Raw genomic sequence first — 23,712 nt, forward strand, 5'->3', positions numbered from 1 at the left:
TGTTTAGTCGCATCCAACGTGGCTGAACCGTTTGTTGAACTAACATGACCCAGCGCTCTTGTGGAACCTGCTGCCGTACAGGTACACTTGAATATACATGCACGCTTGCAAAAATAACATTAATGGGTTGTGTTCAAATCACTATGTATTATGTAAATGATCATTTCATTCGTAAATGAACTTTTTTTGCAGGCTGTGTCTGTGCATGACTCTCTGGCAGTGCGTATTTGTAATAAAATCTTGAGGGACATTTCTGCTCCTGAGATGCATCTGTACTGTAAAACTCTCAGCTGGCTAGAGATTAACACTGAACCTGGACCTGCTAACAGTGAATTGCAACTCCTGTTAAAATATATTTTACGGGTACTTCCATAGTTATGTATCTTTTGTGAATTTGTAAATGGTTGAAAAGAAGCATTGGATAAAAGCTGCAGATTAAGCAGAAATTGATGTGAATTAATGAAATATTCTGTCAGATAAGATTGCCATTAAGGTAAGCAATTATGATTGAGTGACTGTTTCTCTTGAGTGTGTGTGGGTTACAGGAAGTGAAAAATAAGTACTGTACAAGGGTTATTGAGAAGCTTTGTAACCAGCTAAATGGAGATCGTTGTTCCAAATCAGGCGGTAATCAGGACACAACTTTGCTTACCTTGGATGAGAACACTGGAGGTACTAGCTAACACATTTTACCAGTCTTTATCCATCTAACATTGATGTTTTTAGACCCATATAGTTTAGTATGTGAATTCACTCTGTGGCGAGTGTTGGTGGAGCTACTATGAAGTAGTTTGAAAGAGAGGGGGTATAATTGTAATAATTGTGCAGATTCATAATACTTTATTATACATAACTGTGTGTGTGTGTGTGTGTGTATATATATTTATATATATATAATATTATTTTATTTATTTTAATGTAATTGTGTAAATTATATAATGTTTAAAATTGTTCAAATTCATTATTCTACATTGATTGAATTAAAGTATTTGATGTAAATAATAGGGCTGGGTTTTGACAAATTTCACGATTCGATTCAATATCGATTATTTTGGATACATATCAGGTACAGTACATGTCAAATTTTCTCAAGGAAAAAAATCTCAACTAATGCTGTAAAATATACATGAAAGTCAGTTGGTACTACATTACTATAATGTTGAAGGTTAAAATTGACTGATTTGTAGGCTAATATACAACTGTTAAAATTACACAATGAAGTTTTTTAAATAATAAAGTTACAATTAGCTACATAATACCTCAATTCGTTTTTTTAAATATAAACATTTAAATGGTGGCTGTCAAAAACTTGATGGATTTATTAAAACATAAATGAAACATTGAAGAACAGTAAAAATTATAATGAATATGTTATATGGTGCATATATTTAGCAAAATGCCCCTCTCTACAGTGTATTTTTCTATCTGACTAATGAGTTTATGGTCACCGAATATGTTTTTCTGAGGTAAATTTGACGTTACGTGACATTGTTTACAAGCGTTATATTGGCGTCTTAAGACATGCTCGGCTGAAACACTAATTGAGAGATGACAGGATAAGGATTGTAAAGTTGTACTCTTTCTTTTAGATATGTTTTTCTGAGGTAAATTTGACGTTACGTGACATTGTTTACAAGCGTTATATTGGCGTCTTTGCTCGGCTGAAACACTAATTGAGAGATGACAGGATAAGGATTGTAAAGTTGTACTCTTTCTTTTAACTTCGGATGTTTAGTCATGATTATTTTGTGCTGAAACTGGTATTGATGTGGAGATGATCAGTTCACGTGCGCCTCGCGCTGCCGCTTTTACTGAACTGAGGCGCGCCGCTCTACAGCGATCTGTCACTTCACATTAAACAGTGCCAAAACGGCATTTATTGTTTAATTACAGCAATACAATGGATAGAATTTGAAATCTGAGACTTTGTTTCATATTAAAAGCACCAAAGCACAATGCTTATTGCGATATATTGGATGGGAGGTGCCCTTCAACTTTCCGTCCATTAACTGAAAACAGGCTAGAATAATCGATTCTTGGGATTTAAGAATCGATATCGTTCCGTAAAAATGAGAATAGATTAAAATCGAGATATCGATATATTTTTTTTACCCAGCCCTAGTAAATAAGCAATACACTTGTGTACATTTACTTAGTAAGAAAAAAAACCTCATAAAGGTTAAAACACACCCTTTAAAATCCATTCCCGGGGGCACATTTTGTCCATTAATACACTGATAGTTGATTCTCTCTCAGGTTCAGTATAAAAATTTAAGTGGTTTTCTTATATATCTATAGTATTCATTGTAATTTACATTAACAAAACTATCTGTGAATCCTTGCAGAGGTGAACAAAGAGGAGAGCAAACCTAAATGTGCAAAAATATGTGGAGTCATTTAATTTGGTAAAATGCAACAAGTGAATCTTTCTCCTATGTGATTGTTGTATTAACTTTCACTCTGCTGTGTTTCAGGCCAGAAAAAAGCTTCCACGGCAAAGAATGGGAAGAAAGCCAGGAAAGCAGAGTTGTCCTCTGATGAAAGGTTGGTTTATTCTGCTTCTTAACTAATCGTTTTAATTTCAAATGTACATTTTTGCTTATCTTTTTGTGGTCCATCTAATCTTTCTATAGTGATGAAGAGAATGTTCCTGAAGCACCTCCATCAGTGTCACCAAGTCGCCGTGCCAAGATTGCTGCTTTGGATAAACTGACTGCCCTTATGAACCAGGAGGCCAATGGTTCATAAGAGTGGATTACTTAAGGTCCACTTTTGCCCCATTACATTCTACAGCTTCTTTAGACTTACCTAAGAAATTATATACTGCTAAATTTTAATACAAAGAGACTAGTGTAACCGTTTAGTCTGACTATTTACAGTTTCAACCTGGAATAAGGTCTTGTCAAAATGAATGTCATACTTGAGGTTATCTTTGGGTAGGAGTCATGTTAACATTCATTTACTTGCTCAAGGCTGTTCTAAAAAATGTGTAAGAGCTAGTGAGCCAAACTATTCCCTTTTTATAATGGGTATTTTAAGGAAACTGATCCTACTATAAACAGTTGGTGTATGTTAAAGGGGTCATATGATGCGATTTCATTTTTCCTTTCTCTTTGGAGTGTTACAAGCTCTTGGTGCATAAAAAAGATCTGTAAAGTTGCAAAGACTAAAGTCTCAAATCCAAAGAGATATTCTTTATAAAAGTTAAGATTCAATCACGCCTACCTAAAACGGCTCGTTCTAACACGCCCCCACATATCTACCTCACTATTTGGGAAGATTTGCATAACGCTGCCCAAATGTTCACGCAAAGAAAGGCGGCATAATTTTTATTCTCACTCTAGTATTGTTGACGCTGCAGCCATGTCGTGAAGACGCTGTGTGCTTCGATGTGAAAGCGAAACTACTTTGTTTGGTCTTTCAAAAGAGGACGATATGCGCTTCGTCATGCCTAGAGCTGATCTGTGCTGGTCGCTGAGGGAATACATCAACTTTCACCGTGGACGAAGCCGAGTTCAGCCCAGGGTCGTCACATGTGGTTGCCGCTCATTCGTCGGATCCGTCGGCTGCGCCGTTCTCGACCCCGCCGCCTCAGCTCACTCTATCCCGGCCTCAGCTCACACTAAGCCGGGGCTTCCGCTAGGCCGCTGTGTTTTTCGTTGTGAAAGCGAAACTACTTTGTTTGGTCTTCCAAAAGAGGACACGACTACAAATCAGTGGTTAAGTTGTACTTGCAATACCGTGCCAGAACAGTTTAACCCAAATATCCAGATGTGTGCAGCGCATTTTATGGAGAACTGTTTACTGATCCTGGGAGAGTAACGTTAGACTAAAATGCCGGCAGTTCTGACTCACGTAAGTACGTTTTCATTTAAAGGCTTTAGACATAGTTTTGTTTACGTGGCGCGATGCAATGCAACACGTATAAGTCATTATAATCAGTAATTAAGTCCCCACTTGATGCAACAAATGCCTCGTTTGTAATGGGTTTTAATGTTTTTGTCTCGTCGCTCTGGCCGGACATGGCATCACAGTATGGTGAAGGGCGTAATATTTCCATCTCACGCTTGAGGTATTCGGCCAATCATAAAGCATTGGATAGCTGGCCAATCACAGCACACCTCGCTTTTTCAGACCGATGAGCTTTGTAAAAATCGATGTTTCAAAAAGGCGGGGCATAGAGGAGAAACAATAATGTACAGTATGTGGAAAATGTTTTTTTTTTTTACTTTAAACCGCATAAACATTTCATTACACCAAATAATGTTCTTTTTAGCAGTATTAAATGACCCCTTTAATAATGGCTAATATTTGAAAGTAAAAAAACGCTTTCATTTGTATACATTTTTTAGTCTGACTAAAAATGTTTAAACCTACAACACAATTACTCAAAATGTTTGCAAGAGTTTTTATTGTTCTAACGATTGAGACGACTTCTTTGAAGGCAAGTATAAAAACAGAGAAAATACAATGCATGTACATAATTTGCATGTTTTTGTACAACATATAGAACCAGGTAACAAGTTTACAGTGGCCAAAACTTCAAAATGGCAGATCTGAACATGAGACAATATACAGAAGGCCTTCTGACAATTTTCATAAGCTTCAACTCCAGCATATGGTTGGAATAGGTATAAAGATAATGCACCATTTTTGTCTGTACTTTTGACACAGTTTTTGGATTACTCCAGCAGGTTGAATGGTTATTGAGGCCCTAAAGCAGTTGATGGAAGCCTCTTTATTTTGGCACAGAGTATGTATATGATGTATATTTCAGCAGTTTCTCAAGCGCCTCTAGCTGACAGATATCCAGACAATGGTTTAAATCTAATAGAATAAACTAGGTGACAAACAAACATTTTATGCATCTAATTACATCTAAGGTGGACTAAGTGTAGCACTGACTAAACTTGTACACCAGTTTTGTTACAGGGAACCTAAATGAACTAAGCGGACATCAACGCCATAATAGGGCAATTTTAACCTTCTACATACTCAGGGGCAGGGCCACAGATTGGTAACAAGTAACAGCAGACGGAAACTAGAGCTAACACAGTATTTAAATAACTAACTAAACAAACATACAGGCTGTATAAACAGTTAGAATGTTTTTGGTAGCGGTCTAAATGAATGACATGGTTACAACAAAGGGTTTATCAGTTTAGACCAATCTACCATTCCTTACCAGTAGATTTCAGGAGGTAGGTGTCACATACTGCAATAGATCACAAATTAAGATTTGCGCAACATAAGTTTTTGTATTTAAGAAACAATGTGGAACATTTGCCTCTGGATCATCTTAAAAGCTTTTAATTTAAAAGAAAGGAAAATAGAATCTTACATCTTTCTGAGAGCAAAACATTGCACCAAAAACACTACATTATAACAATGGTTTTAGTCAGGAATAAAACGGAACAGGTAGCAGTTCGGTAGTGCAACAAGAACATGAACCTGGATGTAAACTAATGCTTAAATGATTTTCCACAACTTGGCAAAGAGTCTAAATTCACAGGAGGTTTCCATAAATACAGGATAAGAGGAGATATACGGAGACATTACCACCATTTTCAAATTCCATAATGCATTGTAATCATTTTAAGTGGGTAGTTTGTCTGACACATTAACGGCACATAAGAAAAGACAAATATATTCCCAACTTAAAAAGTTCAGCAATGTTTAAAAACGGAAATATTCACAAAAATCCCATTTAAAGATCTCTTACAACAAAATATAAAAAAAAAAAGTTAAATGAACTTGTCTTCTCCAGTATAATATAAAAGTTTGCCTAAATGTTAAACTCCGCTATGAGATTTGGGCAAACCAAACAACATAATGCTCTTGTAACCTTTGATTCTCCTTCATGTAACTAGATCTTCTCATGGTCTGCATCAAAATTAAAATTCAAAGTAGACTTTAAAAGGTAAATAAAACATTTTACAAACATAAAAACAAAAGTTTAAATAGTGCAACAAGTGTCTTAAAGTAGTTTTTTTGCTACTGAAAAGACAAATATATTCCCAACTTAAAAAGTTCAGCAATGTTTAAAAACGGAAATATTCACAAAAATCCCATTTAAAGATCTCTTACAACAAAATATATTAAAAAAAAAAAAGTTAAATGAACTTGTCTTCTCCAGTATAATATAAAAGTTTGCCTAAATGTTAAACTCCGCTATGAGATTTGGGCAAACCAAACAACATAATGCTCTTGTAACCTTTGATTCTCCTTCATGTAACTAGATCTTCTCATGGTCTGCATCAAAATTAAAATTCAAAGTAGACTTTAAAAGGTAAATAAAACATTTTACAAACATAAAAACAAAAGTTTAAATAGTGCAACAAGTGTCTTAAAGTAGTTTTTTTGCTACATGACGCTTGCAGAGGTTGCGTGTCATAATGCTTGTGATACTCAGCCAGACCACTGTTGAAAGGCACCTTATGATAGAGTTCAAGAAAATGTCTTCCCCAAAAACTGGTCCCAAGTTATTTCAATGACCCTGAAAAGCACAAATTGCAGACATTTAGATTTGAGTTCTCAAAGAAAATGGTGTATATACAGAACGTGCGGATTTTAAACCCTTATCTGATTAAAAAAAACAATAAGTATACTTATTAGTATTCATATATAAGTATATGAAAAGCAGACCATAATGGTACCACACTACCAGAATCAATACAAAGTAAACACTGCAAAGGCAAAAAAATCTAACTTTTCAATCTAATATCAAAGCATTCTTTACAGAAGCCAGAAACATAATTTATCCCAGTATGCAGATAGGAGTGCTTGGTCAACAACAGTCAGGTTGAACTTATTTGACATGGGCTGTTGCACTGGTCTGGCAGGAACAAACCTCAGTACTACTTTGAGTGAGTTACATTCAAATATCTCTCGACGTTAAACTGGATGGGTTATTACTCAGTTAAGTATAACTTAGAAAAAAAATATCTTTAAACTTGCTCTGCCAACAAAAGATCTAAGGATCCTCAAATGCAAACTGTTTTGCTTCATGAGAGCAACAATATATTTGTGTTGTTTTACTTTTTTATATTTGTTTATTCTCCATTTATTCATTAATTTATAATCATTTATAATAATTTTAACCATTTATAAACTAATTTCGATTAGTATATTTGATTCATTAATTGATTAGTCATAAATTATTATTTTTATATAATTTTTCCGTTGTTCAGTCTTATGATTGTGTGGTTTCAAGGGATATCTGTCCTTGTGTACTAGACAAGAGAATGTCTTCATGGTTTTTAATGTCACGGGACGATGTTGTGAAGCCATAATTTTCCATTGCTATTGCTTGTGGTGTAATAACACTTGTTGGATTTGTATTTTTCAGACGAAGTCTGAGCATAGAAACATACGCAACTCAGACTATTCAATAAACTCTGCTCCTTTTATATCATCATTCATCTCCTGCTTCTGCTCTTCACTGGCTTTACTCAGTCAACTTCTTGGCTTATAGAAGAGTGTTAATACAGTTTGGAGTACGAGACAGGACTCGTTAACAGATTTTGGGTATTAGACAAGAGAGCAACAATATATTTGTGTTGTTTTACTTTTTTATATTTGTTTATTCTCCATTTATTCATTAATTTATAATCATTTATAATAATAATAATTTTAACCATTTATAAACTAATTTCGATTAGTATATTTGATTCATTAATTGCTTAGTCATAAATTATTATTTTTATATAATTTTTCCGTTGTTCAGTCTTATGATTGTGTGGTTTCAAGGGATATCTGTCCTTGTGTACTAGACAAGAGAATGTCTTCATGGTTTTTAATGTCACGGGACGATGTTGTGAAGCCATAATTTTCCATTGCTATTGCTTGTGGTGTAATAACACTTGTTGGATTTGTATTTTTCAGACGAAGTCTGAGCATAGAAACATACGCAACTCAGACTATTCAATAAACTCTGCTCCTTTTATATCATCATTCATCTCCTGCTTCTGCTCTTCACTGGCTTTACTCAGTCAACTTCTTGGCTTATAGAAGAGTGTTAATACAGTTTGGAGTACGAGACAGGACTCGTTAACAGATTTTGGGTATTAGACAATTTTGGTGACTCGTTGTTCTGTTACCAGACAAAACATATTTTCTGACAGAATCTGGTGTCTGGTGCTGGATCAGATATTTCTGGCGTGGAGGCATGATCTAACACTATGATACTCAAAACCGATCTTTTGTACCTAGAATTTGCACTTGCGAACTTACATAGAGTATGTTTCAGGCATAACAAAATAATGCTAAAAGATGACTTACCGAGCACAAAGTCACACCACCTTGCTCCTAGAACACCCCTGCTGCTCCTTGATTGTCTGAGCATTTTTGTTGGGGGAGATGGACTTGTGCTCCAACTTTTCCGTTTGCCTCTTTTTCTTCCTCCCTTGCTCTGGCTTTTTGGGGATGAGTGCAGCTGTATTGGAAAGTTAACTGTACTGGGAGGTGTCCCTCCCACCAAAACATCCTCATTCGCCTCTTGATGTGAGACATCATAAAGCTTTACTGTGCAAATGTTACATTCCTCTGTCGCTGACTTTGTGTTTGGGGAGTTGATCTTTTTCAGAAACACCCTGCACTGCTTTAGGGACTCTGGACTCCAAGCTTTGGAGCTGATTCTGTTCTGCTTTGAAATATTGGCAATCCCATTAATTTTCTGAGGAGTTTTGACTAGAAGCTTTAATGCATTTTGAACTTTCGTGACTGGTCTGGATGTCTTACCTACCAGGTTAGGCATTTCTTTCCATAAATCTAGAGTCTCAGCACCTGAAGTCCTTGACCTCATCTGGTCACGAAACACTTTGTGTGCCATATCACCTCCTAATGTTATCCTAGGCCTGGTTTTAAACTTTAGCCTTGCACCAAGCAGAGCTGTTTTATAGACAACCCATGTGCTTCTAGACCTAGACATTCTATGCCTAACATCATGCCTCTGTTTAAATGATGTATTAAAAAGCTTTCTCTTGGCTTGTGACCTTGTTGACTTGGACAGCATTTCTTGTGCTTGCTTGTGCATTGACGGACTCTTTGGGACAACTTTAGCAAATTTCTTGACATGCTTCCTGAGTCTCTCTGCTTGTGGACTTGGGCAAACATTGCCTTTGCAATTGGGTCTGCTGAGGTTGTAGTGAAAGACATCCTTGGGATTTCTTGCAGTGGTCTTCTTTACAATAGCAAGGGACTGAGTTTCTGTGGACTGCATAAACCAAGTACAGAGCTTCTCCATATTATAGTTTCTTTCAAAAAGCATTTTGATGGCAGAAGCAGACTTCTTAGCAGAACCTCTAAACTTCTCATAAGTTTTTGGTTTAAGATCTGATTTAAGCTCTCCTGACTTGTTAGCCTCGAGGACATCTGATACCCAAGTGTTGGACATTAGCCTGATCCTCCTAGATAACTCTTCATTTAAAGTTTCAGGTGATGCTAAGGTGGGCCACCACCTGAAGCCCTCATTTGATGAAAAAATTGAGTCCATCGAAATGGTAGAAAAACTAACATTTTGTATGCAACTGACATTCTTGGTCCTCGTGGAAAGTGCATTTTTTTGGAACTCTTCTTGCTCTTGTCTTTTCTTTGTATTCTGGCTGGACTCACAGCTAACCTTATTAAGCAGTAGTTTTCGTGACCTGCGAACCAATGCGCTGGATCTAGCAGTAGCGACAGAGTGGAGCAAATGAACGGAGGGTTTCCGTTCTCTAACAGAATGCCTCACTGGTATGAGCTGCCCTCTGGTATTCTGACTATGTTCTTTTGGTGCATCCACTATATCCTTGTGAATGTCAGTAGGATTGCAGATTGTCTTCTGTTCTTTGGAAGGTTGAATTTCAACGAGAAGAGACTTTCTGAGCAGATGTGAATCTTTTGTGTTCCTTTTTATATGTATCTTTCTTTGCCTTGGTGACCCTGTGGTGACCGTGACAGAGATCCCAGAAATTTTGACTTTGGGAGGTCTTCCTGGTTTTCTGGACACTGCTGTGTCACTCTGTCTTTGACATTTGATGTTGCTGCTCGAAGAGACACATTTCCTGTCTTCAATAGGCATAACAAAATGGTGATCTTTAAGCAGTTCCTTGGTCATTTGATCATTACTACTAGTCTTTCCAGAACATGTTTCACTGTACGTGCCACCATTTAATAGTTCAAAAACATGTTGATGTTCTGGGATATTGCTCAAATCTTCAGAAACTACTCTTTTTGCCCTTCTTGATCTTCCATTCACTATGGTGATTTTTAGATTTTTGTTTCCATCATCCTTAGAAGACATTTCTGTTGTCTTATGATTTACTGCACTGGAACCGGTTGTACCAGTTGAAGCTATTTTGGGTTTTGGAGGTCTGCCGATGGGACGTTTCACAGACTTCACAATATGTGGTCCTATTTTTTTGGGGCGCCCAGGACGCCTTTTTACTGGAGTTGTTTGATGTAAAATTGGTAGTGTTTCTTGGATTTCATCTTCATTGTTTGAACAACTGGACAATAACGCATCAAGTGAAACCACTTTTGATGAAGTGCACTTTTTCCCACCATGTTCAACAACTCTCTCTGGAGCCGATTCAAGGACTGAATCCTGGAAATGTTCATCGATGGCACTACCTGCCCATGAGGATTCCACGCATGGATCAAACATCTCTCCATGGGAATTGGAGCCTGAGGCAGCTGCTTTGAGAGTATATTTTACACCGTCTTCACCGGTCACAGAGGAAACAAACATGAGCTTTATTGGACTATCATATTTCAGTCCAGACAGGCTTGCTTTAGCTTCTTGTCCACTCTCAGTGGTAGTAAAGTCAGACATAGTTTTAGTAGGACTATATGAGTCAGTGTTTAGACTGTTGGTCTTATGGCGTTTAGATCTTTTTGATGGTGAAGTAGAATTCTGGCATGGTTTCCTTTTTCTTGCACTCTCTTTATCAGGATTCCTTCCATTATCCTTGTGCTCACACGGTGGCTCTTTTTTGGATGAAATTGCATCTTTTGATGAAGTTATGTTCTGTGGCACATCACGGTCTTCTCGTTTATCCTCAGTTTGAAAAGGCTGTTTGTCACATATATTACTTGGCCAGGCAATTTCTTCTGTAGAGCCAAGTGCTGTTGAGGTACTGTCCTTAGGGGGATTCTTGGTGAATATACTTTCTGAAAAACAGGCTGCAAAATACATTTTCCGTGGCTCAGTAACATAGGAAGAGAAACGCTGAGGTGGTACAATATTTCGTCTGGCTCTTCCAACTTGAACAGTCAGATTTTTCTCTACATGAGTTTTTGCTTTTACCTTCCGGTCACTATCAGTTGTTTGCAATTGTGCCCTTTCATCAAGAGGCAGTGGTTCTTCAAGATATACATGTTGGGGTTGAGTTTCTTGGCTCTTTTGTTTATTTGGTGTCTCCTTAGTTTGTGCATATATGGTCAAATTTTCTAAGGTATCTTTTACAGGCTTTGAGTCCACTGTCCTAGGTATTCTGTCCAACTTTCTACAATCAGATTGTTCAACAAGACAGCATGTTAGCTGTGCAGCTTTAACAGTTTTTAAGGACCTATCTCTCTCAAACCCTATATTCCTCTTAAAATATGATGGACTAAGTCTGGCCAGATCTCTTTTGATTTGTAAGCTTTGTCTTCTTGATGATGGAAGATCAGGTGACTTGCTCATGGCAACTAACGTTTCCAGTCTCTTACGTGAACGTGTCTGAGGGGATCGCTGTTCGGTGGCTACATGCTGTCGTAAAAGCTCATTAAGGTTGTAATCTTTGTCACTACGGTTGTGTAGCACAGTTGTTATTATCTCTGTCAAATGTGTGTCATCTGTCTTGGAGATTTGACTGGCATGGGTAAGATGATTTTGTTCCTTCTCTGAAGGTTGGATACTTCTGAGCTTTTCAGTGACTCTATCCATTAGATCTCCTATAAAAGACCCACACTGGTGATCATTCTCCTTCTCTGCTTGTGTATGCAACAGTACAACCTTTTCACAACATTCATCAGGAGATCCCACACGAAGAGAAGTTTTAGAGTACAAAGCTGTATCTTCATCCTCGGTTCTGTGAGGTAAGAGAGAAGGAGGTGCCATGTTTAATGACTTGCATTCCTGAATTTGTAAGATACTGGACTTGACAGCCATTTTACAGTCCAGGTCCACTGGCTTTGGTGATAGTGGTGGTGGGGAGGGGCTACGGCTTCCTTTGCATCTATTGTGAGAGTTACAATCACCCTGATGGGTGATTAAAGTTTCTCTTACATGAGAAATGTAGGTATGATCACCATTGTGCTGAAGCTGGCATGAGGGTAGTTTTGAGTGAGTACAACAAACAGTGGGATTAGAACAGATACCTTGGCCAACACAAGCCATAGATGTATTTTGGCAGGAATTGCCATGAATGTTCCTCAGACAGACGCATAGAGGAGAAAATGCATTTGTTGGAAGCCTACAAGCTTTTCTGCAAATGCCAGCAGTTACTGAGCAGTCACTTAATGAAAGTATTGGGGCCTCATTAAGTGATTTTTTATCAGCATGGCAACAGAGAGATCCAGCCTTAAACTGTCTTCTGTGAGCATCCTGCAGTGTTACAGAGATGTTATAATCTTCCTGCATGTCCTTTAAAAAATGATAGAGTAGCGGTCTATGATGGGAACAAAGCGAAGACAGGACCTTCTCCAACACAGTGATTCTCCAGACCACTGGAGCTTTAGAACCACCTTCCTTCTCCAGTCTGGACCGGTCTTCCACACTTGGCCCTAAGGAACTACATAAATAAATTGTGTTAAGTCATTACTCAATCACTGACATAATTAGCTTTTCATGAATGTGAGCTGAGCTTCACCTCTCATCTCTTTTTATTTTGTACTCTGTTGTAATGTGCAATACATTTGAATTGGATTAAACGATTAACAAAATCCTACCAAAAAGACATTCCAGAATTATAAAGTTTGCATAGCTATATTTAAAAGAGCACTCCTCATTTTGTTAAAGGCACCACATGGCATCGCATTGCATGTTATGGTCATATATATGCAGAATTAAAAATTTGTAAATGCCACAGATAAAGTAATATTCCACCTCGGTCAAATTTATGCATGTATTAGAAATTTACAACAAAGTACAAGCAACTCTGTACATGGAACAATTTTTTATTGGTAACTTGAAGGCAAAGGATGGCGATTGTAGAAACGCTTACACTCTGGAAAACTATGAAGAATATTTAATTATTTTAAATCAAACCTGAATAATTTTGTTTCCTGATGAATCAATGTGTCTCTTGATAAAACCAATTACAAACCAACAACATTTGCAGGCAATATGTCGTCTATTTTGAAATTAAAATAAAACGACCCCAAGGGGTAATACAGATTTGTTAAGGGATGGAGGGAAACGTTAGAGAATAAAAAATTAAAAAGTATATACTGTAAATTGCCGTTTTAAATGTAGGATATTAAAACACACTGGAGTAATATGCCTTCAGTGTTTCCATCTTATTACAATTAATTTAATTCTTGCTTTGATTAACCTTACCCTAATCCTGAAATGTTACAAATGAGACCACACCAAATATATTTCAGACACAAATACATGCTTAAATGACCAATTAGCTTTTAGTTTTCCCCCATTTCAAGTTGATCAAAACATTATCAAGATTAAATATATATCAATCTGCCTGGGATTAAAAAAAAAAATTAAAAAAAAGTCACATGTTGAGAAACGTTACAGGTCATGAAACTCACGTATGCATGCAAATGCAGTAAAGCATTTCACATATCAATGTGCAAGAGCAACAAAGTGCTTCAACACAAAACTAACACATTTAAACTTCATATTCTGATTACTTCGAAAGGAATAACCCAACACGTACAATTAGATATTAGAATTAGAGGGAATAATACAAAATCAATCAGTGCAACAAATATGCATAAATAACTGATTGCAAAATGATTCAATGATATCCTGCACCTGTTATGAAGATGAAATTACACATACTTGGAAAGGCCTAAATTGGTGATATTGATCTATTTAATGATCCATCTATAAATCAAGCCAAACTGTTTTGAGAAACCCAATTTAAATAATTTTATATGCCTGTAACCACTCCTGAACAAACGGTCCCCATAATATGGGAGAAAACAAATTGGCTTTGAATGAACCATATTTGGCTCTATAAAAGAATCCTAAGGGCCCTTCTTTTGATATAAAAGAACAGTTCTAACACGATCATGCGCTATGTTTCAATAGGACTGTTGTTCCCCTGAGAATACTAATGTTTTTGGACTGAAATTATACAAGACACAATATTAAGTATAATTAGAACACAAAAGATAAATAACAGATATGCATTCCCCAAAGGAAACCTAACAGTATCCTATATAATGAAAATGAGAGCACAGCACTGACAATATACATGTATATTATTTTAAAAATCTGCATGGCATTAAGTCTTACATGACCACCCTTTACATTAAAAGTGAAAATGTGCCTGTGACGTATCTATCCCCGAGAAAAAAATGAAAAATTTAAGTTACATTGGTAATTGTGGTAACAGTATATTAATCCATAATACAGATTATATACGATCCACAATAGTATATAAATACTACTTTTTTTTCTCTCCAAAGATTTATGTAAAACTGCTACTGGCCTGCAAAATAACTGAGCAGTAGCTGTAAGAGCAGGCACGGAATTGTTATTTTAAGAGCTTTGACGAACATTCAGGGCGTTTTGATAAATGCTTTAAATTAATTAGTATATTAGTAAATCTGTTTTCTCTTTTTAAGGAAGGGGAATTTAACTTTAAGAAACAACAAGAGTAAACCATTTACAGAACATTCCCAACACAAAGATAAACACATTAACATTGCATATCGAAATGTTAATATTTCCCAAGCTTCAATCACAAAATTTACATTTCAGCTACACTTTGCAAAGCTCTACAATTATACTTGTGAATCAGATAACTGAAAAAAAGATGCCATTCAAAGTCAGTGTATGGCAATATTTTTCATAGCAAGTACGAAACAAGAACCTGTATCACAAGTATGTGTGCAACTCAATATTATATTCCAACTATACAAGCTTCTAAATACAGTAAAAAAAAAAACGTCCATGCTATTAATATGGACTTGAGGAGTTTAATTACCAGTATCATGAAATGAAACAGTTGTATAATAGGCCATTAAAAGTTATAGTAATCAGTAGCATTAACAAAACAACAACCAAGAGCAGCAAAACTATAGAAACCGGGACATAAAAACAAAGCAATTCAGAGCAGCACTTGAATCAGGCTTTGCATTTCAGTCCCATGGTAAGTGCATCATGAAATATGGACAAGGAGAAATTCTGATCCATGTGTTCAGCAGCACTCTACTCTGAACTGCTTCATTCATGGAGTGTGTAAGTGGAGAGGCAAAATGACCCTGAACTCATTTGGTTTCAGCAGACAGATAATGCAAGGATGCATTTAGTTTGAGGAACAACACAACATAAAGAAGAAATTCAAATCTGAAAAAATAATACTGAGTGAGGATTTCAGTAGTTCTAATTGCTGAAAAAGTATTCTATTGTTCAGTGTAAAGGAAACATTCACTGATACTGCCATCAAGCGTTTTTTTTCCTGTGCAGCATTACATTGCATTTCCAACTTACCCCAAATGATTTGCTGAGCAGATTTGCAGGGGTGAAATGAAAAAGGGCAAGACATTAATAAAAAATTAAGCAATGTTGTGTGTGTGTGTGGAATAATAAGTATTTGAACTTACCAAAAATAAATAAATAAAAAATAAAATCACTATCAGTGCAGAATGTGGGAAGTCTCATCCACAAAAAGCCTGAGATGGTCCAAGCTTTCACTCCAATGATCTGGCAACAGTCCTGATTAATGTACTTCATTAATACGTCATGAAACTGATATAATTATCTATGTTATACAATAAAACCGGCCAATAAGCATAACAGTTCAAAAAGTGCTATTTAAATAATAGTGTTGTTCCTTTGCTGGAGTGGAAACTCGTACCTATATCTACCCATTGCATATAAGGATGGACATCTCCCACTGTTGAGTTAAAAGAGATGTTACAGTCATGCTGTCACATAGACACCATAAAAAATACTGTTGATAGACTTCAAATGAAATGACCAGTCACTACAAAGAGACTAATTAGTGTGAAAGGTGCATACAACAATCATTAAGCTGAGACTATCTTATGTATGAACAAAACCTGAATATTATTTTTCTTAGTTTTAAAAGAGTAATTCACTTAAAAATCAACAGTGCTTTACAATATTTTAAATATATTCATATAGATATCCACAGTGAAACCCCTGAATAGATTTTTTTAAAGGCATGTTTTGTAACTTGATAATATGTACCATTTAACCTGCGGTTGAGGATTCAAGTGTATCTTCCAAGTCTGAATGAGGTCCTGACTGCATGTTTAAAAAATAAAATAAAATCCTTGTTGGCTGTAGTTTAGGTAAGGTTTAGTTAAAACCATCTTTAGGAAATAGTTGAGGTTTTGGTTTTGAGTTAAGACTGTTTGTAGGCAGTAGATGAGGCATTGGTTGTTGTCCCTGACTTTTCTGAGCCTGAGGTTGCTGCTTCAGCAAGGCGGAGCTTCTTTTTTGGTGGGGTCTTGAGCGTGCCCGTTCGCTCTTTGACTTTGTACTCTATGGTGCTGTGTGGCACCCCATAGATGCCCTGAGCTTTTGACACGCTCATCTTCCCACTAATCACCATGGCTATGGCCTCCTCCAGGATATCGTGGTCATATTGCCGATAACGGCCCCGCTTTTTCCGTGGATGCTTGTCTCGACGGTCATCATCTCCACTGTCAACCACACTTCCAGTGACGCTTCCACCAACGCTCCCGTTCTTCATGTTCAGACCCAGTGGAGGCATGTCACCCTGGAGTAGACGTGACTCGACGCCCGAGTGGCTTTCGATCAAGCCCTGTTTAGGGAGAATGGTCTTCAGCTTGTGGAAAGCAGTGGAGCCATCAGAGGCTTTGTTGGCTTGGTATACCGCATCCACCAGGCCAGCCAGATCCAGCTGGGCTTTGGGCTGAGCACTTAAGCGTACCTGAGGGACTCGGATGTGCACAGCTGGCCCAGTGGCAGAACTCTGAGGAGATGTGGCTGGCTCGGTACTGGCGAAAGGCCCGTCGTTCTGCTCCCGTAGCTGCGAGACCATTCTCTGCAAGGTTAAGTGGTGAAGGTATGACGAGGCAGTCACGGCTGCCGGGAACTTTAGCTCGGTGTGCTCTGGTGACGTAAATTTACATTTTCTTACTTCAGACTGCTCTGACAGCGAGCGAGCCCATGCTGCTACCTTCTGCAGGACGAGTCGAGTGTCATTGGTTGGGCACACCGCCTCTGTGCCCTTGACACTGTCACCAAAAATCGATGGTTTCCCTGCCTTCCACTCTGGCAATAAGGACTCTGTCTGAAACTGTAAGGTTTTCTGAGGTATCCCGTATAGTATGGCTGCTTTGTGAATGTCCAGTGATCCAGACCGAATATCTTTCAAGGCTTTAGAGAGCAATCCTTCTGCAAACTCAGAGCTGCGATCCAAATAGTCCTCTCTGATTGGTCTCCTAAGGGGAGGTGGGTGGGAGGATGAGAAACGTACGGGTGAGCGGACCAATGACAGGACACACTCAGGGTCCACTCCTTTACTGCCTTGTCTTTTGGTAACATCACTCGCTTCTCAATTGTCTGTATAACACAAAGCCTTCGAGTTTTTTGGGAATAAAACACTTTTTGTTTTTGGCCTTAGGATGCAAACGATACTTCTTGGAAGGACAGTCTCTCGTCAATTGTGTGGAGAAAGACAAGCGCTTATGGGATTACTTCCAGTATCTTTGCAATGCAGACGCATTTTGTACGACTCTGTATCTTTTTTCTCATGTGAAAATATTGCATAAATCAACGAATAAATCAATAAACAAATGAATAAATACAGGCGGTACAAAGGAACAAGTAAAGCCCCTGACTGCTGGTAAATGTGACGTTACCTTCCAACAAGTTAGAAAAGAGTCAACCCTTTGGCAGTGCAACAAAACAACCACTAAATAAAAAATAAAACGCATCAAATGTATGAGGAGTAGAATTTGTTCACACAAAACAATCAGATACGATACAAATTAAAAAGATTCGGAAATAAAATTAATATTTTCTGGAATAAAAAGCTCATTAATATTACTGGTCAAAATGTTACCATTTTATTACAACCTTTTCTTGTCAAGCAGTCAAGCACACAACTTGGAGTACTCACCCTGAAACCTTTCTTTGAGTAGTTTCATTTTCTGCTGATGTGTTTTTCTTAGAGAGGTCAAGTACTCCAACTACAAGAGGTAATACATGAAAAAAAACAACAACAACAAATAAAGTTTGAGGAGAAATGCACAATAAAACGCATCAAATGTATGAGGAGTAGAATTTGTTCACACAAAACAATCAGATACGATACAAATTAAAAAGATTCGGAAATAAAATTTATATTTTCTGGAATAAAAAGCTCATTAATATTACTGGTCAAAATGTTACCATTTTATTACCAACCTTTTCTTGTCAAGCAGTCAAGCACACAACTTGGAGTACTCAGCATGTAAATAAATATAAATATTTTCAAAATATAATTAAATTAAAATATTTTAATCTTTTTATTTCATAGCTTTATTATTTCATAACTAATTAATTAAGTTAACGTGTTAAACTGACAGCCCTAATCGCAATATATCGATATGCCACAATAACCATGGTGTGAAAAATCTAATATTGTGACAGCCCTATTTCATGGAATAAGAAATTTTATTTAACTTCATTTTAAAGTTAAATTTTAACTTTTTTAAATGTAAATGTTCACTTCATTTATTTTATTTTTGTTATTAAAAATAACAAAGCAAATTACAAACACAACAAAAACATACAAACAAACATACAAAACAAAAATACAAATTAAATAAACTTGAAAAAAAGATTTTCAGCTACAGTAGGTTTATTTAACATGTAGTAAGAAATAATGCCTACTACAGAAATTGAATAATCAAGTGCATCTAAAATATTGTCTTCACTGTATGAATCTGAATTGAATATGAATTGATTCTTATTAAAGATCCAAAAGTGATTCAGTCAAGATGGAGAAATATCACGAGAAAAACCTGGAAACACCTGGACTGGTGCCACTAACAGGAAGCTATCGGAGAGAAGTGAAAAAAGGCACCGGATGAGCGCAGACAAGCAACAAAAATTAAGTTTAACTAAAAATAACAAAATCTGTTTTTATTCAATCAGTCTATATATAAAATAAATGAATATGCAAAATATTTGACTTAGCCTAATTAACAGGTTAACAAAATGAAAGGAAAAGACTGAGAGATAGGCTATGCTGCTGAGTTTGGTTCACAGGCTATTTGTGTGGCGCGGCGCTCTACGAAAGTCAACGGAAAGGAAACCAAGATGACAGAAATAAAGTAAACATCTGTATGACCAAAAATAACAGTATTTTTTTGTTGTTTGTTTCTGCTGTTCGATCGCGCCGGCGCCTCACGCACACACATACAACATTGCAAACGTTGCAGCCTGTTCATTATCAGAATAAAATAGTCAACCAAACATAGATACACTGGTTAATTTAAATAGTGCGTAGCCTACTGCGTATTACAATCCGTGCCGATCAGCCTGAGCTCGGGCCAAACAGATTTTTTTTTAAGTTTTTTTTTAAGTGAGTTAAGTAAGCTTGTTTTACATAATAAATAATAGTTTAGCATTCAAATACATCGCAAATATGGACACATTTAATTGGATTAATGCCGAATGAGAGAGGTAGGCTGCGCGAGAAAGCCGTTTGCTTTCAGTTTCGCATTGAATTAGCCTAATTCATTTTGGCTTGTTTAGCAACTTATATTTTTCGTTCTTGTTTTCTTCTGAAACCGTTCAAATTAGCCTATAGGCTAGGTATTGTGTTTATTGTTTGTACATGATAATATTTCGCTTTATTTACCGGTGTTATGAATGTAATAATGCGATTTGTGCTTGTATTTTTATAACCTAAACTACAACGTAACATTAATGTAGACCTACATACCGGTATCTAAATATGATTTCATATATTTTATGCTATATAGACCTACCACATTACCCTCCACTGAATGTAGAATGAGCAGCAATAAACTACATTTTGGCATTTTATAATACTTCTGTGGATATTTTGGTGAAAGTAACTCAAAAGTAGTGTAACATTACAATTCAGAGACAGTAATATTGTAAAGTAACTAATTACTTTCAAAAGACAGTAACTAGTAATATATAACGTATTATATTTTGGAAGTAACTTGCCCAACACTGACTACCGCTGACAGACATGTGTTTTGTTTATGCTCGGGAGGCTGCTTTAGAACGCGTGTTGCCATGTCCTCATATTTACAAGCACTTTTAGGCATGTTGTTTGGTCAGCTCATAAAGCTAGGCATTTTATGGAGTTAATAAAGTGGTCTGTTGCATTTATGAGATGTTATAAAACAAAGCAGTTGAGTGTTTTAGTATTTTTTTGTTTTTTTTAAGGGGTGCTTCGATCAGGAATTTTGAGGCCGATCACAGAAAGCATTATCTGTCGATACCGATCACCGATCTTTTTATCATTTATAACTATTTATAGTGATACTCCAATCAGGATTTTTAGACATTTATTCAGGCCTGAATTTCATTTTTGAAAATGGGGGGAATTCCCCTCTTAGGTGACTCTTGTGAGAGGAAGCAGCTTTCACACAGGAGTCCGCTACTGATCCGTGGCGGTTTACCACAATCACAACATTTATCCATTATTTTGATTTCAAATCCAAACATTGTCACTGAAAATGCTTTTTCAGCATTGCAATTCTTTTTTTTTTTACACAGTACAGTAATACAAACTTTCACAGACATGTTTAAACAATAAATAGAAGCAACACATTATTCAATGCTTTTTACTTTTGCATTTACTTCTAGATTTATATATTAAGTTGCTCAAGCAAGTGGCAAAACATTTAAACTACTTTTCTTACGCTATCACAAACTTACCATTGACAGAAATAGTCAGCTCTACTGCCTTTCCTTTTGCATTGAAATCTTTATTACAAGCAATCCTGCGGTTCATAAAGAACTTCGTTTTCCTACCTCCACAAGTGCCATCTATTATTGCCTTGTTTATCTAAAAGTGCTCTTTCCCTTTAAACCTAGCCAAAAAGCCAAATGTGTTTACTGTGAAACACAGTAGACTTTAATAATATGCATTTATGGTGTAATTACTACATTTTCGTGTTAATCCATGTTCATATTTACTGCAAAAAAATGTGCTGTTAATTTAATTCAGTGCTTGCAGCGCAGCAAAAGTAGACTCGGTGCGGAAACGATCTCTGTACTGCTGCAGACACACCGCTCCTGGAACGCACTGCCAGACAGCAACCGTGTGCAGTGTGCACGCTTTATTAATCTGCTAACATGAGCGCTGAAAAAATACACACCACATTCGCACTGCAAACGGAGTAATGTGAACCTGGCATTATGTGTGTGCGCAGGGCCGCTACTGGCCAAATGGGTGCCCTAAGCAGAACTGTATTGTTGTGCCCCTCCCCCAAATATTATGGATGTAAAAAAGAAAAACACCTACTATATGGTTCAAAATAGAACTTTAATAAAATATAAAAGTAAATAAATAAATTGTAATTATATTGTATTATTTACAAAATTACAATTGTAGCTCTAGACCAGGGTTCCTCAAATCTTGCCCTGGAGGGCAAATGCGCTGCAGAGTTTAGCTCCAACCCTGATCAAACTTACTTACCTGTGATTTTCGAATGATCCTGAAGACATTGATTAGCATGCTCAGGTGTGTTTGATTAGGGTTACAGCTAAACTCTGCAGCAAAGTGGATCTCATGGGCCAGATTTGAGGATCCCTGCTCTAGACAGTTACCTATGGCTATTATATTATTAATACAGTTGTTTGATTGATTTTATTGTCTCAAGCATTCAGAAATTACGCAAAAGAAAACTAAGCAGTTTTACTACAGTAAAACCATGGTTAATTTTTTTGTAAGGGTTGTGATGGTCACATGTTTTTGTTGAAGAAATTATTGAGGCTGTTGCATTTCTTTTGCAAAAAGGTGGCCAAAAATTAAAGATTAAGTGAATATTTGAATTAAATGTTTGGTCAATTTTAAAGGACTTGATCGTCCTGTAAGTGTAACAGCAGCAGTTACCAGGCCTTTGGCTCCCTTTGCAAGCATTTGTAATAATATGTAATGTACATAAATTGTTTACTTTGTATTACATTAACAGTGTTATTCACTGAAACCACTTAATTATTAATTAACCAATCATTATTGCCTCATTGTTTTATATAATGCATTTTAAGTACTTTTATAGGCTGTTGTTGGCTTAGGTCTGAATTTATAACCACAAAAAAATATTATCTTAATACTTCTTTGTAAACTATTATTTGAAGTAACAAAACCATGGTTATTTTGTGGTTACCATCCATGGCTACTAGAACCATGATTTTTGGCTAATTTTTGTAAGGGAACATGGAAAGTCAAGAGAGAATATTAGATGAGTTGTTGGTGGTTAAATTATCACCGACATTAAAACACGTTATTAACGTCAACAGCCAAAAAAGTTTTACATGATTATGAATGTAGGCTTCCTGAAAGTGATGCACGGGCTTCATCTTTTTTCTTTTTCTTTTCTCGGCACCGGATCGCTGATGTCTTTTCACCGCATAGTTGTCCATCAATTATGATCATTTGCATTCAGCCGCAAATATGAGGTGCGAGTGAGTGTCTTTTTAAAAAAAAAAATTATGAGGTGCGTGCGAGCGTGCGAGCGGATGGCACGTCACGTGTGCTTAGCCTACTGCGTTCACCGTAAAATGCATTTTGTGTGCGTGTATATATATATATATATATATATATATATATATATATATATTCATCTTTAGATTTTTATTTATGTATATGTTAATTTTAATATTCATATAGAACGAAAGTTTTTTTTGAGCAACTGGTATGGTGCCCCCCTGGGAGTTGGTGCCCTACGCAAACTGCGTACTCTGCATATAGGGAGCGGCGGTACTGTGTGTGCGCTGCAAGTGTGCATGAGTGCACTGTCTCCAGGAGAGCGCACGAGCGCTGAATGGTTAAACAAGCAAGAAGTAAAAAGTAATGCAATTTATAAATCATCCCAAAGCGATTATCGGCCGATAGTGATCGGTAGCCAATCAATTGGAACACCCCTAATATTAGATCCAGTGTTTGGTAAACTACTCAAAAAAAGTAATCCAATACAAATGACTGATTACTGCATTTAAAAAAGTAATCTGATTACTAATTACTTTACTTTCAAGTTATCAAACCTAAAAAAAATACACTAAAGTGAAACGTATAGTTCTTTCATAATTGATCAATAATTTAATATTGACTGAAAAATTACACAAGTATTATTTGTATTAGAGCCCAACCGATATATAATTTTCCCGATATTATTGGCCGATATGAGCCTGTCGCAGATATCATATCGGCGAATATGCCGCCGAAATGAATTTTTTTTTTTTTACAGAACATATAAAGCAGATGAAATGCTTCTAAATGGTGTAATTACTTAGTTTGACCAGCAGAGCTCGCCATTGTTTGCTACTGGCGACTCAGGTCAGTGTAGAGATGCGCGGATAAGCTCAAACGTCAC

General features: G+C 36.5%; 3 protein-coding genes across 3 annotated transcripts in view; 1 reads left to right on the plus strand and 2 right to left on the minus strand.

The window, feature by feature from the left end:
- LOC107569617 (condensin complex subunit 3-like) overlaps positions 1-3,063 on the plus strand; it is a 12,563-nt gene extending 9,500 nt beyond the window's left edge. Inside the window, exons 8-13 of the mRNA XM_016255735.1 lie at positions 8-81; positions 193-363; positions 546-672; positions 2,346-2,387; positions 2,475-2,544; positions 2,634-3,063. The gene's annotated coding sequence lies outside the window, so the exon portion shown is untranslated. The remainder of the gene's footprint in view (positions 1-7; positions 82-192; positions 364-545; positions 673-2,345; positions 2,388-2,474; positions 2,545-2,633) is intronic.
- Positions 3,064-6,355: 3,292 nt separating this feature from the next.
- LOC107569620 (uncharacterized) lies at positions 6,356-12,832 on the minus strand. The gene is made up of 2 exons (XM_016255738.1): positions 8,281-12,832; positions 6,356-6,496 (listed from the first exon to the last, which is right to left on the minus strand). The coding sequence occupies exons 1-2, from the start codon at positions 12,602-12,604 to the stop codon at positions 6,483-6,485; spliced, it is 4,338 nt and encodes a 1,445-aa protein (XP_016111224.1). The 5' UTR covers positions 12,605-12,832; the 3' UTR covers positions 6,356-6,482.
- A 2,293-nt stretch (positions 12,833-15,125) lies between these two features.
- Positions 15,126-22,513, minus strand: LOC107569618 (ligand-dependent nuclear receptor corepressor-like protein). Its single transcript, XM_016255736.1, has 3 exons — positions 22,507-22,513; positions 18,270-18,339; positions 15,126-17,589 (listed from the first exon to the last, which is right to left on the minus strand). Exons 1-3 carry the CDS (start codon positions 22,511-22,513, stop codon positions 16,524-16,526), a joined length of 1,143 nt encoding a protein of 380 aa, XP_016111222.1. The 3' UTR covers positions 15,126-16,523.
- Between the last annotated feature and the right edge of the window lie 1,199 nt (positions 22,514-23,712).

Source organism: Sinocyclocheilus grahami, unplaced genomic scaffold (genome assembly GCF_001515645.1).
Source record: "Sinocyclocheilus grahami isolate Dianchi unplaced genomic scaffold, SAMN03320097.WGS_v1.1 scaffold1365.1, whole genome shotgun sequence".
Taxonomy (NCBI): Eukaryota; Metazoa; Chordata; class Actinopteri; order Cypriniformes; family Cyprinidae; genus Sinocyclocheilus; species Sinocyclocheilus grahami.

Excerpts from the sequence above, each read along its gene's own strand:
- LOC107569620 (XM_016255738.1), bottom strand. The coding sequence starts at position 12,604 with ATGCAGGAAGATTATAACATCTCTGTAACACTGCAGGATGCTCACAGA.
- LOC107569618 (XM_016255736.1), bottom strand. Across the intron at positions 17,590-18,269 it reads ACTCAAAGAAAGGTTTCAGG|GAGACCAATCAGAGAGGACT; the intron begins GTGAGTACTCCA and ends ACCTCCCCTTAG.